Consider the following 16,166-nt stretch of genomic DNA (forward strand, 5'->3'; position numbering starts at 1 on the left):
TTGAGAAAATTTTAATACTTGCTGTTTTATTCTACCTCACAAAACAATTACGCTGTGGCGTTCTTCCGCCACTCTAGAATAGTCTTTTCTGCACGATATAGAACACGCAAGCCAGAAAAAAAGCAAATGCAAAAAATAGTAGAATCTTGTCGGTGCACTCTCGCCGGCCGTACTTCTTCAACAGTTTCCCCGATTGGGAAATGGTCCCGGCGGTGTTCAGCAGCTCATCGCGGGTTCCTTCCACACTGGTGCTAGAGTATATAAGCGTTTCAAGCGTGGCAGCACTTTTCTGCGTTGTATCCGATAGCTGTTGGGATATCGAGCGCATTCGATCGGTGACACTCTCCTGCTGCGATAAAAGTGAAGAGCGGTTCGATTTACCAGCCGCCGCCACCCCGGATGGAAACCGTTGGCGCAGTTCATTGTCTGGACTAAGCTCAAATAGTTCTTCCTTCTGTTGCTTCTCGATCTCCAGCATAGTGGATATGTTTGCTTTGCGGAATGCCTGGAGAGTTCTGTAATAAAATGTATTTTTTCAACAATTACATATAATGGACAGAGAGAATAGCAGTTTAGTCACCTTGAGAATTGTTCTCTGTGCTGATCGACTTCCTTATACACATCTTGATCACCCTCGTCGCGGGCCCAATCATCCAATCGTTCGATACATTTTCTAAGTGCAGCTAATTTGGCTCGTCCTGCCTCGTTCAATGTGTCAAGTTCCGCAATTGTACCACGGAATGCTAAAATATCCTACCTCAACAACAAAAAATGTGTAAATACAATCAACCACTAAACAATTCTCATACCGACCTGTATAATAGCTTTAACATGTAAATTGTTATCGATGATATCCTGTCGGACGGACGAAACTGTATATTTTTGGGAGTCCATTCTGTTACAAACCGGTCCGGCGAAGGAATCTTAGGCGGATACCACTGCTGCCAGCGTCGTAACAGATCGCAAGTGACAAGTCATGGAACAATAACACAGCGCGAATATCCCTCACATTTGGGTAGGAAAGAATTTTCAATCCCGCAGCCTGAAATGACACATCACCGTTTTTTGTTTTTATTTTTGTTCGCGCTGCAACTGATCCTACTGTCAAAAGCAGTGCACTCACAGTTGAAGTGAGATTACGAGAGAGTGCAACCGGTGCGTTTTCGCTCTTCTATTTTTCTATTTCTCTCAGCATGCGTCAGGCACTCACCAAAAGTGCAGCACATACCCGCCAATGAAAACGTAATTTGTGTCTGTCCGTTCCACTTGGAAACTTAAGTGCGATTCACTTATAACATCACGTCACATTCACGTTCCGTTACGTCACGTTACGTGGTACTTTTGTATTAGCGTCACCGGAGCCGAAATACAATAGATAGCAATTTTATTGTACACACTGACACTCAGATATCTTTCGCATTGTTGCTGCCTTTTTGTTTGTAGTGTTTTGTAATTTTTTTATTCTTACAAAAATGCGATTTTATGATTTGACACTGAAATATAAATGATATATTTCAAAGCAAAACTTAACCGGGCAAAGGTATACCGTCTGACGCTCGCTAACGCTCGGTCGGACGTAACTAAAGGTTCGTCTCCTATGTTCCAAACTAACCGGGTAATCGATGAAACACAGGTTTGTTTGCGAAGGCCGCCGCTTCCGACGGCGGGTCGGCGGTTGTCTCGGATTGCGTCACCTCTGTTCCTTATCCTCGATTGATTTTGATTGACTTTGACCTCAGAATAAATTTAATTAAGAAAAACCAATTCATAATGAAAATTGCGCTCCGGTGGCGTTTATGCTTAAACACCCCAAATCCCAAATACGCATTTTCGTAGCACTAAAAAATGCATACAACAAGGCAACAATAATACAAATAACATTTGAATGCCAGTGCGAACAATAAAAATGCTATCTATTGTATTTCTATTGCTCCGGTGACGCTAATACGAAAGTACCCGTTACGTCAGTTATTCTACCATGCAATTCTTATGAAAACACCCACAATCCAATCGACGAAAAAAACATCGACCTAACACCGACCGTAACGCTGTTGCCTATTCGTGATGACGACGGTACGATCCGACATCTGGATACGACATTAATTTGTATGAGGCAAACTATTCTCTATCAGATTAGTCGGCCCGAAGGCAGTTTCAAATTGCTGAAATTTGTACGTTGTCCTGACCCTAATTTAAATTATTTTCTATAAATTTTCAAATATTCTCACAAAAACTCATCATTATAATATAAAATTATCTTTAGACATAATTTTTGCATGACGTTTTTTCACCACTTGCAGGCAAAAGTGATTTCCATTTACATAGAGTACCAATTTGATTTGGGAAAAATAATGTTCATTCATAGTTTGTGTGTTCAATCCTTCTGCAAATCCATACTTTCATGCCTACTCCCCAAATTCGTAACATAGAAAATTCGTTGGTCGAAAATACGGAATAATTAAACAAACGAAATGGTATCACTACACTGAGAGAAATAATTAGTAAATATAACGAATTTTTTGGTAAATACTACCAATCTATAGTCATTTTCGACCGTACTAATAAACACATATGTCAAGCAGAACCATGATTCGGAAGCCCAATATCGGCTACATTTTCTCACCGAAAAAGCACGTATCAGAATTATATCCTTATTATACCTCCGTATTGCCTTATGGGAACAATGAAAATGGTTAATACGCGCTTTTCTCACCAGTTTTAAGATATGACAATTTCCATGCTTACTAATGTTATCGAGTAAAATATACTAATCTGTGGTAGGGATGCGGGTTTGTTGACAATATGTACAAAAAATTTGTACATTCTACTAATTTTGTATTAACAAATGTATTTGGTAGTTTTCGACCGAGGATTTTTCTAAGTGTACGGGTTCTTTTTCCTCCCCGCTAAACTGTCATCTCAAACAAAAACGAATGGATCATACAATTGACGAATTTACGTTGGATTTACAACCAGATGGCGGAGCGAGTAAAATAAGGATGTTTTGTTTTTTTGGTATGAAATTCGTTCAAATTTTCTAGACAAATCAGAATTGATCTTCAAATTTCCCGGTTTCATGTATTCTTTCCACGCTGAAAAGGTTAGAAAATCATAATTTCACAATGTGCTATGTATATTACGAGGAATGGCTTGTTATAAGTATTGTAACTCTATTTTTTTTCAACTAAGTAAACGATGAATAGGGTGTTTTGCGCTGAAAATACTGCAAATTCTTCTCGTATAGGCCCCTACATAATCAATGATATCAGCCAATTTAATATGATATCGATTTCACCGCAATTATCCATAGTATCAATAACCGGTATGCATTATCAAACAAAAAATTTTCGAAGATTATCTATGAATTTGGTCAAATTGCGTGTTGAAACCATCGTAAATATACAAAACTCCAACTTTCTTACCATATACTGACGACATTCTATGGCTGAAATGAATCTAAATTGAAATAAAATGAATAATCACCACCGAATCTTGCTTTTCAGTGCGTAAAATAAACAAACACCCTCACTTTTGTGGTTCTGAGCTCTATTGTAGATGTCGCATGAGCTGATTCAGCTTTGCGTAAATTCGTCAATTGGTGAGTAAGGAAACTATTATACTTTTCATTCATTAATTACTTTAGTTCGTTTCAGCTATGAATACATCCGTTCGGATGATCCGACTTTTTCGCTTCCATCAACTGGTGAGTGAGAAAAATGATTTCCCCAATCACCACAATATCTATTTCCACTTCTATCACAGCAGCCAACAGCATCAGCTTTCCCGCAGCAGTATCCTCCAGGACTTGGTGGTTATTCTGGAGGATAGCTTCAACAGCAGCAGGACCTGACCATCGATAGTATTTTGAACAATTTTCCCTATCGGAGATCCCGTGCTTCGCGCACATTGAAGAATCCTCCTCAGCCTCCTCAGCATGTGTGTCGTGGAGAAAAATATCAACTGCAAGGAGGTATTCATTAAAGTACTCAACTGGATTCGAATCGTCAATCCAGACAACCCGGATGCACCGATTCCATAATATCTACTTGTTTATTCACGATCTTGTTTTTATTGTACATACATTTTTATTTTCTGTTTTATACAATTAATTTTATAAAAAAATAATAAAATGATTGAAATCTATCAATATATTTCCTCTTCATGTTTCATAACAAACCAATACAAACAAGAGGCGAGCAATGCTGGAAGCAGACCGACGCCTTGCATATGTTGGCAAGAAAGTGGCGTAACTTAACGTAACGTAACGACCCGTCAGCATAAAAGGGCCTATCTTCTACGATCGATTCTCTTCATCTACATTCTCTTCCAGTAGTAACTCAGCATTAACAGCATTTTCTGATGTGTTAGACGATAACTAGTGTGATAGAGAACCTTGTTTATCAAACTACATGGCAAAACTGGAGCAAAGTTTGTCTGATCGTGATTATCGAAAGAGAAAGTTGATGAAAAGCATCGATGAAAGTAGATAGACCCTTTTGACGTGTTGATCTAGAATTGACGGAGAGGGACGGTTTCTTGGGTTTTTATCTGGACTTTGTGTATCGGCTTTTGTTTTGATTTTGTTTGTACAGTAATTTACATCTAATTCGACATTTAGCTAATTGGACAGACCTGTGATGGAACACGTTTAATTTGATATTTTCACCTCTAATTGGACATTTTTGTAAACATTGAGTTCGGAGCCGAAATTATGGCCCCACACCAGTCGCGAATGTCCAATTACTGGTCAAAATCGCCTTCAATGCGACACTGAGTGGTGCCTCGGCATGTCGTGTCATAAGTAACTTACTGTACTTTTTATGCCAACATATCTCTTAATTTCAAATTTCGGAGTGAAATTCATTCGCGACTAGCTGACAGAGGTAGTCTATATATTATTATTGTTGAATAAGAGTCGGACTACGGGGCTTAAGCATTTAAATAATTGAATTCAATGATTTTCATTGATTTTTTTCAAAATTTAGAACTGATTCTAGGTATGCTGATTCGAAAGAGGGCATTGCAATTTAAAATTGTCGCAGGTGGCGACACCATGAATAACATTAATTAAATCATTCGTTTGACATTTGACGTGACGGTGCTGGTGGAAGCGTTGACTACATTTGTGGATTGATGGAGACGTTGACGGTACGTAGACGTTCTTCTCTACGGAACGTTCTATGTGAATCGCACATTATGCGGATAACGGGACATGCGGGGCTAAATTTTCAACAAGTCTATTCAGTTTATTTACTCCGCCGGCAACGTGAGACATAATCGGAAGAACACATGCGACCGCAATCGCTTCCCGTATTTTGTGGAAACCGGGTGTTTTCGTATCATCCGGCAGTTCGAAATCAAATTTACGATAATCAGCTTCTTCGGGTTCATAGGCAGATGGCAGTAGCGACAGGAAGCGACCAGTCTTGACAGCACAACAACACCAGTGTAGACCGCATGAAAGATCCCAGTATGATTCACCCTTATGGTAATCTCTCTGGCTCGCTTGAGCGAACTCAACTTTAACTGCTCTATTATATGCATCAGCATATCCAGACTGTACTCCAGACTGTGTAGACGGTACTACTAGCTAGTCCAGTAGACATTACAGCAGATTCATTGGTTCCAGCAGATGTATTGTTGCTATCCACACGGTGAAATTTTGAATGATGAAAGATTTTCTCCGCGGTTACCAATGATGACAATCGCCAAAGCTACTAATATAGTGTAGTGAAATGTATTCTGGCTGAATGACTTCGTCAATAAGCAAAATATGCGTTGATGGCCAGGCAGCAATCCACGCGTACTCCATGAGTCACCATTGCATCCCGGAAAAAATACGATTTGGGACAGATTTATGGTCCGACGGCGTCATTGCATCGTACTGCTTCCGTGATTATCAAGACCGGAACGTTACTGTGAATGGAAATCGCTACCGCTCAATGATAACCGAACATTTTTGCCCCAATTTGAAGGAAATGGACTTGGAAGATATGTGGTTTCAACAGAACGGCGCCACAAGCCACACAGCGAAATTAACAATCGATTCATTGAAAACCAAGTTTGGTGAGCGTGTTATCTCACAAAATGGCCCAGTCAATTAGCCGCCTTGGTCGTACGATTTGACGCCGTTAGACTATTCCTCGTAGGGCTACGTCAAGTCTCGTCGAACTCAAGTCGAACGTGAAATTGCAGCCGTATCGGCCGATTTATGCTTGACAACCGTCGAAAATTCGGTTCAGCGTCTGGACTTCTGCAAGCGTGCCCGTGGTGGCCATGCAAAAGAAATCGAGTTCCATACATAACGGCATCAAATATACTTTCACATGAATAAAGAATTTCATTGATATCCAAAACCGTTTTTGTTTTATTTAGAAAAACATTTTTGTAGCGCTCTTATTGAAAAACCCGATATATTATACTGATGTCGGGTTTATTGGCGAAAAGTTGTGAATCAGATCTAATCTCTCAATGGGATGTTGAATCATTGTAAATAAATAAATAAAAATTCACAGCTATATTTAATTAGAAGGTATTTTTATATTTACTCCTGATAAGCAGAGACACCAACGTTCCTGATTTTTCAGGATTTCCAAGACTCTTTGGCACGTTTCATGATATCATGACAATACTTATACTTCCTTATACTATACTTTTCCGGAATGAAAATTATTTGTAGAAAATATGCCATGGATCCATGTGGATGTAATTTTAGCTGCTTCGATATTAAGCATTTTGAGTGGTTTAATATCAAAATTCAAATCGCTGATGGCTGATGTACGGAAAAGTAAATTCATTTTTGAGTGGAAAATTTAAATTATTGAAATAATTGTACTGGTGGGGTAAAACGGACAGTTGCCAGTGAGAGTGAGATGGACTGTGAAAAATCTGTTTGATCTATTCCTAAGGAATTCCCTGCGTCTAAAAATGGAAATCAAATCGCCAAATGTGGACTGTTTACAAGCTTACTGGAAACAAAAGCAAAATAGTCTGTTCGTTTATACGTTTAGGCTAGGCGCAAATTGAGAAGCGTATAGCGCTCGTAAGCGAACGTGAGACTACCAACACGACTCATACGTGCCACAAACGTAGCGTGGTGGAGCGCATATTGAGTCGTAGTTTGGTGTAAATAACATGCCATTCGCATACAATGACTAATTAACACAGAGTTGCGCAATATATTTATTTGCTAACACAATCACCCGACCAGCCATACAGTGTCAAACCCACGGCGCTATATGATTGTTCACCAACACAACTACCACAACCGGCATGACCAGCACGAAAAACTGTGGTTCAGCCACAGCGTCGCGCGAGTCGTGTCTCACGAGCGCTCCACCATATCGCGTCATCAGGCCAATGTGCGCCGTTCTATCTGTTTTCATTAGCCACAAAAACAGGCGCTGTATCGCGCCAAGTTACTCGCGCTATATGCGTCTCAATTTGCGCCTTGCCTTATACTGTTTAATTCGATTTTTTCATCATTTAACGGACATTCGTGATGAGTTCAGACCTTGGTTGAATAAACCTCGAAAAAAATGTTGTACTTTTCGGTCTGTTTTAATTTCAGTAAAAAACATTGAAAAAAGTTTTTTGTAAAATATTTCACCAATTTGGTAGAAAAACAGTATATTGAATTGCAAGAAATTGCATACAAGTTTTGGGAAACATGAGTTTCCAAAGATATAATTGAAGTTCTTCCTAACATGTTATTGATGAACAAACACGATCGTGTAATATTACTCAAGAGAAACTTTTTGGATTCAAAGTCAATACAATAAGATTTTCCATAACTTTTGCTCGTGAGAATTCTTGGCAACTCTGTTGTGTGTTGTAGTTGTGTTTCTCTGTTGTCTTCAAACAATCATCATTTTCATCGAAATTCTCATCCCGTACTTGCTCTGCGCCACGTCATATCATCCACAACCGCTTGAATCTTCCGCCACCATAGTTAGTTGCACCCCGCAGTCAGGTAGGATTAGCGAATCAATCATATTCCGAGCTGGCTAGAGTGTTGGTCTGAGAGAAAAGCCCGTCGCCATTGCCCGTACCGAATACCTCCCACCTCGCCGCTCTCCTTCTGCACTGTTATTGCAACTCTGTGGTGTGTGTTCGACCGCCGAAATCAAAACAACATCTTTGCCGAAATATAAACAACACCTCAGCCGAAATATAAACAACACCTCAGCCGAACAACAAACAAAACAGCTCCGCCGAACAATCAAACAAAACAGCTCCGCTGATTATTGTACTGTAAACCCGTACACCTGTACCGACCGAGACAATACACGCCACCTGCTGCTGCTCTTGTTCTCATTTCGTTACCCGAAACATCCTGCCAGAGTCCCAACCAGATCATTCTTTTCTCATTCCGCTTCGATTCATTGCCATCGTTTTCGCCATCGAAAAACAAGAAGGTAAACATTCCGAGCATCATTACCTCTCGCGTGAGCCTGTGTGAGTATTAACCACCACGAAACAGCCACTTTCATATCTGTCAAGACCAGTGTTGCCAGTTTATCCACTATAAAAATACGTTGTTACACTGTAACGCTTGGGTGACGCTTCGAATTTACGATGGAAATTTGCAATAGCTGTGCGAAGTCTATGACCACGAATGAAGTTGTTTGCGGCGGTTTTTGCAAAGCAGCTTTCCACTATAAGTGTGCTCATTTATCTGAAACGTTTTATAAAGACATTTGTGGAAACTCAGCTGTTTTCTGGCTCTGCAAAGGATGTACCGATTTGATGAAGAACGCTCGCTTTAAAAATGCTATGTCGTCGACAAATGCAGCCAACCTGGAACTGAGAGAAACATATCTAAAGGTGGTTGACGAGCTGAAGGTAGAGATAAAAACCAGTCTAATCGCTGAGTTGAAGCAAGAAATTCAAGGGGGCTTCAACAAATTATCTCCAGCTGCGCTCTCACCAGTTCCACGTTATCTACAATTTAGGGCCCACACCACCACCCCTAAGCGCATACGCGACGAGGACGCCTCGGAGCCAAATGATCAGCCAGCAAAGATTTTTCGTGGAACTGGACAATTCGCAGGCAGCACCTTCAATGGATCAACAGCAAGGTCCAATGACAAGTTCGAGGTGTACTTAACTAGAATATCACCTGAAGTGTCCGAGTCCGACATTCAAAATCTCGCTAAGGAATGCTTGCAAACAGAGGATATCGTTGCGAAATCATTGATTCCAAAAGGAAAACTGCCATCATCACTATCATTCGTGTCTTTCAAAATGAGTATTCCTAAGAATCTCAAATCCAAAGCAATGGATCCTGCCACATGGCCACAAGGAATAGAATTTCGAGAGTTTATCAGCAATGATTGTAATGTTCGGCATTTTTGGAAACCTACGCAGCGTCTCGATCCAGGAGCAACCTCCCCGAATCTGCTGCAACACCAGCCCAATCAACAAGTTCCATTATAGATATAAATCCATCCGATACCCGCAATCCCCCTTCAGGCTCTTCTGACGTTTGCTCTAAATACTTGACGATATACTACCAAAATGTTAGAGGCATCCGTACTAAAACGCGGGAACTATTTCTCAAGCTATCGTCCTGCGACTATGATGTTGTTGTACTCACAGAAACATGGTTACGCCCGGACATCAATAACGCTGAGCTAGCTTCAACATACAGCATTTTTCGATGCGATCGGAGTACTGCCACCAGCGGCCTTCAACGCGGCGGGGGAGTTTTGATTGCAGTTAAAGTCTCTATGAATTGTAGTTCGGTTACTCTGGAAGACTGCAGTAATCTCGAACAAGCCGTCGTTCGCATAAAGCTCTTGAACTCAACGATCTACGTATGCGGAATTTACCTCCGACCCAACTCGCAACCGTCGTTGTATTCTGCACATTCCGAGGCAATTCAACAGCTTCGCGAACGTATCTCGGATTCTGACAAGATTGTCGTAGTCGGCGATTACAATCTACCTCGTCTAATATGGGAGAAAGACGACGATGTCAAGGGTTTGCTGCCATCAAACGCATCCTCTGAACAAGAGATCGCGCTAATCGAAACCTTGGTTGCTTCGGGTTTACACCAAATCAATAGCCTGTTGAATTCAAATGGTCGGATACTTGATCTAGCATTCGTGGACGAGCCAAGTGACGTTGAATTGATTGAACCGCCTTCAGCTCTCCTCAAACTCGACAACCACCACATGCCGTTCGTTCTTCGTATTGATGTTGACGACTTTCTTATGCAGTTTCCTGGAAGCCTGAACGACACTGACAAATACGATTTTCGACGATGCGACTATGCGGAGCTGAACACTGCAATTTCCGCTGTTAACTGGGACATGATTTTCAACGGCCTTGACACAGACGAAATGGTATGTTCATTTTATGACAAAGTGTATAAAATTTTGGATCAGTTAGTTCCGCGTAGACGGTGCAGACAGCATTCTCACAAGCATCCTTGGTGGACATCCGAGCTGCAACAACTTCGCAACGTTGTTCGAAAATCTCGGAAACGCTTTTTCCGAGTAAGGACAGATGATAATCGCAATCATCTTCGTTCAATTGAAACCTTGTACAACGAATGCCAGATTGCATCGTTTCGTGATTACATTGCTCACTTGGAGATGACCGCGAAGCAAAATCCCTCTGCTTTTTGGATGCACGTTCGCAATCGTAAACGGTGTAAGCAATTCCCCGCTGAGATGACGTTAAGGGACAAGACTGCTGATTCTCCGAACGGTGTAGCTAATTTGTTCGCTGATTTTTTCGAAAGTGTGTATAGCACTAACTCACCAGCTTTTTCACCTGTCAGCATCAGAGACTGCCCTACGTTGAATGTGAATCTACCACTTTTCAACATAACGCAATTCGAAATTTGGACTATTTTGAATAAACTCGACGCTTCCAAGGGACCCGGGAGCGACAATCTTCCACCGTTGTTCCTGAAGGAATGTGCGGAGTCTCTGAAAAAGCCACTGTCAACGATTTTCAATAAGTCGCTTCGTCACAGTGTTTTCCCGAAGCTATGGAAGACAGCTTCTATCTGCCCGATATTTAAAACAGATTCGAATCACCTCGTGGAAAATTACCGTGGTATCTCCATTTTGTGTTGCCTGGCGAAAGTGTTAGAGGAATTAGTGCATAACGTTCTCTATTCAGCATCCCGAACAACTATCTCCGAATTTCAACATGGATTCGTAAAGAAGCGGTCAACCACAACAAACCTCATGGCGTTCACCAGCTTTATATCGTCTGAAATTGAGAAAAAGCAACAAGTAGACGCCATTTATTTCGATTTCTCGAAAGCGTTCGACAAAGTACCTCACGACCTCGCCATTACGAAACTTCGTCACCTGGGTTTCCCTCACTGGATCACAGAGTGGTTGCGTTCCTATCTGACTGAACGTAAGGCGTTCGTCAATATCAACGGTTCGCATTCTCGTGTGTTCCAAATTACATCCGGTGTGCCACAGGGCAGCGTGCTGGGGCCACTAATTTTCGTGCTGTTCGTGAACGATCTGTGCTTCCGATTGAAATCACGAAAGCTGCTTTACGCCGACGACCTGAAGATTTACAGATCCGTCGCATCTCACCTCGATTGCTGTGCACTTCAGGCCGATATTGATGAATTGCAAAAATGGTGCGTTGAGAACGGTATGGAGCTAAACGTGAAAAAGTGTAAGTCTATCGCATTTTCTCGCCGACAATCACGAATCGAATTCATGTACTCAATCGGGTCCGTACCCCTGGAGTGTGTTCTTTCCATCCGCGATCTCGGTGTGACCATCGACAACAAGCTTCGATTCAACGAACACATCAACCTAACAACTACCAAAGCGTTCTCAGTCCTAGGATTTGTTCGACGTAGTACCAGCAACTTCCAGGATATCTACGCCATGAAGACACTATACTGCTCATTAGTTCGTAGTATCTTGGAGTATGCGGTATGTGTGTGGGCTCCATTTCACACAACCCAAACAATCCGAATGGAGAGAGTGCAACGCAGCTTCATTCGTTACGCCCTTCGCTCATTACCGTGGTCTGACCCAACGAACATGCCCGATTATGAAAGCCGTTGTAGACTTATCGCTCTCGAAACGCTTGCCTCCAGACGATCCAATCTACAACGGGTTTTTGTCTTTGATTTGATTTCGGGAAACATCGACTGTCCATCTTTGTTGTCCAGTGTTTCGTTTTATGCACCTTCCCGTCAACTTCGTGAGCGTGACTTACTGTTCATTAGACGACATAGAACCTCTTATGGTCTCAATAATCCGTTGGATGTTTGTTTTCGTTTGTTCAACAGTGTTTGTGATGTATTTGAATTTGACATGTCTAAAAATGTATTTAAAAATAGGATTAAGGGCTATTAGGTTAAGATCAGTCTGTGGAATCGTTTTATAACATTCGAGACGTTGCAAATAAATAAACAGTGGAAATAAACAGAGATTCAAAGTAGAATCAACTTTAATGGCGAATATAGTTAATATATCTATACAGTCATTCTATGCCAAATCGATATAGTGGTTCTCAAATTTTCGAGAATTTTTGTTCCTTATAGGAAACTATTAAACCGGTAATTTTTATTTTTGGCACGAAAAATAATTTTTTACATTTTTTTCCAAAAATGACTTTTTTTCAAAAATCCATAATTTTTTAACTACTGAACCGTTTCAGAAGATCGACATATCAAATGAAAGCCAATTAGTTAGTCTTTTTAAAATGCGCTACACATATAACGTCACCATCACCGTCCCGTCAACTATTTTCTGGAACTTATTATGCCGACGTCAATGTTGCCGGTGATTGTGTATGTGAATGCTACCATATGATTTTCATGAGAGAATATTTGACATTTCATTCCATCACGTTGACTTCACGATGACGGGACGGTGTGTGTGTGTAGTGCACCTAAGACCATTGAGACGGCGAAGTTCCACTAGGCACCTTAGTTCCACCAAAGAAGCTGGCTGGAGGCGCTTCATGCGCGCTCGTATTCAATCGGGAACGAACCGACCAGTTGACAACAATATTTACACGTTTTTTGTTTATTGCACCGTTTCATGCAAATTGTAACAAATGTGTTGATATATTTTGTCGCGTTCTGTGTTCAGCCAAAACACGTTTCCATGTATTAATAACGCCTTCGCGTGAAAGTAAACGGCCTTGCTATCACTCTTCGGAGGTCCTGTGTTCTATGAATCAAAATTGAGAGTAAACTACCAGAATTCCAAGAGTATGAGTGGCCATGCTTGTTGTGCTCGAAAGAGAATGAGCAGTTTGAGGACACAACAAGACCGGTATTAAATGAATATCTTTGTACAACATTCTCATTCAGAAGTTATAAAAGTAATGCAAGATTTACTGTACATTTCAGAATGGTATCAAACATTATTGGGATTCACAAAGAAGACTAAATAAATGGATTAACACCAGGCAAATGAGCGGCCATATCCTCCCTTTCATGTACGCCGGCACGTGGCGCTCGTGGTTTTCGTGAGGCGCATCGCAAAACTCCACGCGTGGCGTGTTGTTTGTAACTCACGAGAGTAGCGTGTTTGCAAACGTGACAGAAAGTACACACACACACACCCACGCATGTACACAGCATCGAGCTGCACGCGGTGAGAGTATATATCAGACGGTTGGAAGCATTTGCAACTTTTTTTCCTATTTGCGACAGCTGGCGCACAAGTGTCTAAATTTTCATTCGCGTTCGGGAAGTGGATTTGATCGGACGGTTTTTGCCCATTCCTTCCAGCAAAGCGCGCTCTCTTCGAGTGTTTCGATGGTTTTCATTTTTCGCTGCCAACAAAAGTGAGAGTGAGTGAAGCTCAGGTGAAACAAGTATCGTGCCGTATTATTGCAGAGGTTTTTTTTTGTTTTTGGTGCATATTACCAGCAGCAGGGAACGAAAGTAGTGCTGTTGCTGTAGTGCAAGTGCATTCACTAAAATCAAACACGGTGTCGAACGCGACTGGAATATATGGAACTTGCGCTTAGATAGTATTTGCTCTCTGTTTGTTTGTTTTGTCTTGCTTCATGCGTGAGAAAGAGCGGTGTAATATTTAGTAATTTTTGGTGGCCCGATAACATTCGAAGAGAGGAATCCTACACACGCCTCCAAAGAGCAAGAAAGTAAAAACAAGAGCTCGCGTCACCTCGGAACAACAACATCAACAGCAGCAATACCAAACCAAACGAAAACTAGTTTGTGCAGAACGTGCGATACGTAACGTTTCGCGGACCTAAACTCCCAAGATATCGAAAGGAACGGACATGACAGAAGTTGTTTACATCGGTGGTGTTGAAGGGTAAGTAATTGCATACTGTTGCTATCGCAATTATGAATATAGTTCGCCACGCTTTAGAGGGTTATATCGCGAACACTATTGATCGTCCAATGCCAATCACGTTTCAAATTATGGGCTTAGTAATTTTTAAAAGTTCATGGTCGGTCTTCAATTTCCATTCATTTAGGAATAATAGAATCCACCAAATTCACAAACCACTCCAAGAATGAAAGGTTATTCAGCAGAGACCATTCGGTATAACCTTTCATATTAGCCAGCGCAAAAAGCGCGAATCAGCAAAAATGTTGGTGTTCTTGAAACCCCACCTCATGGCATAAACTTGTTTGTGACCACAACTATTTTTTGTTTGATATTTCTTGTTTTTTTATAGTTCGGCATCTCTCTCTTTTATTTTTGGCGTGGCAGTGCAGACATACCTCCCGGTACCTATATTGATCAGCAAACAGTAGTTTCTAGTGCTGATGTACTGTTATGTGTGCGTTAAGAAGATCACTGACGTATATATGTTAAAAGTGTGTTAAGAGATGTAAATGTTTCAATAGTTTCTAATTGATTGAAAGCTCTCGGAATCCTCGAGTATCGCAATCAAATTTCGAGAGCAACTCTCAATTAATAATTGATCATATGTTCCGACATAACAAGCGAGATCAAGGACGTTTCGTGTGTTCCATTTTGTCGGGCACCTAAATTTTTCGTCAAAGTATACGATGCCTCAACGCGATTGATTGGGAGGAAGCGAAAGATAAATTGACTTCATGGCGAGCATATCGATTTCTCTCGGGCGGCAATTATCTTCCACTGGCCATCGGTCAGTTGATAGGTTGGCGCAATTGATAAATAATTATGCCCAAGTTTCTCTTCGCCAGATTCATCAAAGCAAATTGTCTCATAATGGGAATTGGTTTTGAATAGTTTATAAGTTGTGAAAAAAAATTATATAAATTCCTATAGAACAAAGTGTACCAGCAAACATTAAATCGTATGAATAGCCATAATTGGAGGCGATTTACACACATCCAAGACACATTTAGATGATATGAGATACATATAACTGGCATACACAAGCAAAAGTGGAGGTGATATACGTATATGCCATTTTTTTACGCATATAAATCCGTATATAACAATATACGATGCTTTTTACACTGACATGCGATTTGACCCGACAATGCTAAATAAAATGAATAGATATACAGCGCGGACTCGATTATATACAGTCTCCGATTTCTTTTCACTGTATATAATCGAATCCTGTATATAATCGAGTCAAAAACAATTTTTTTATTTGTTTCTATGCATATATTTTTCGTTTATTGGAAATAAAAGAAGAAATTATTTTTTTTAATTTTTAAAGATTCATCCCCTTAAAGTGAGAAACAACTTTCTCACATGAAAAAACTATTTTTTTCCAGAATCTCTCAGGAGGTGATAGATGATCATATTTGATGGAAAAAACCTTCTACGCATATGTTCGAATTACAACAATGACAGAGTTATAGAACTTTTTTGTTTGTTACGGACTCTGTTGCCTCAAACTGGCTCTACACTAAAAAGTACGCTACGTAAGCCAATTCTTATTGAACTTGAAAAAATTGCGATTTTTACCCCACTGTACTAATAACCGTTTAAATTTAACCTTAACGTTGAAAGGTTACATTTTTTCTTGAAATAAGTCATATTTGAACTAAAAAAAAATTTTTTTTCAAACTGTATATAATCGAGTCCAAAATTGTATATAATCGTGTCTGTATATAATCGAGTCCGACCTGTAATACTGCATATCGCGATACTAGGATGATCGTTATACCGATATAAGTCGTATGTCCATCAATGATATAGCAAATCGTGTTACCATGTGCAAAAGTTATACGATTT

The 16,166-nt window shown here is 40.5% G+C and overlaps 2 protein-coding genes across 2 annotated transcripts in view; one reads left to right on the forward strand and one right to left on the reverse strand.

Annotated features, from left to right (window-relative positions):
- Window positions 1-1,112, reverse strand: LOC129779101 (vesicle transport protein SEC20). Its single transcript, XM_055786374.1, has 3 exons — window positions 814-1,112; window positions 581-753; window positions 1-515 (listed from the first exon to the last, which is right to left on the reverse strand). Exons 1-3 carry the CDS (start codon window positions 892-894, stop codon window positions 74-76), a joined length of 696 nt encoding a protein of 231 aa, XP_055642349.1. The 5' UTR covers window positions 895-1,112; the 3' UTR covers window positions 1-73.
- Window positions 1,113-13,648: 12,536 nt separating this feature from the next.
- The window catches only part of LOC129775345 (N-acetyl-D-glucosamine kinase), a 56,641-nt gene continuing 54,123 nt past the window's right edge, over window positions 13,649-16,166 (forward strand). The window contains exon 1 of the mRNA XM_055780009.1: window positions 13,649-14,291. Coding sequence (XP_055635984.1) covers window positions 14,257-14,291 — 35 coding nt within the window. The 5' untranslated portion in view covers window positions 13,649-14,256. The remainder of the gene's footprint in view (window positions 14,292-16,166) is intronic.

This window comes from Toxorhynchites rutilus, chromosome 1 (assembly GCF_029784135.1).
Source record: "Toxorhynchites rutilus septentrionalis strain SRP chromosome 1, ASM2978413v1, whole genome shotgun sequence".
In the NCBI taxonomy this organism is placed as follows: Eukaryota; Metazoa; Arthropoda; class Insecta; order Diptera; family Culicidae; genus Toxorhynchites; species Toxorhynchites rutilus.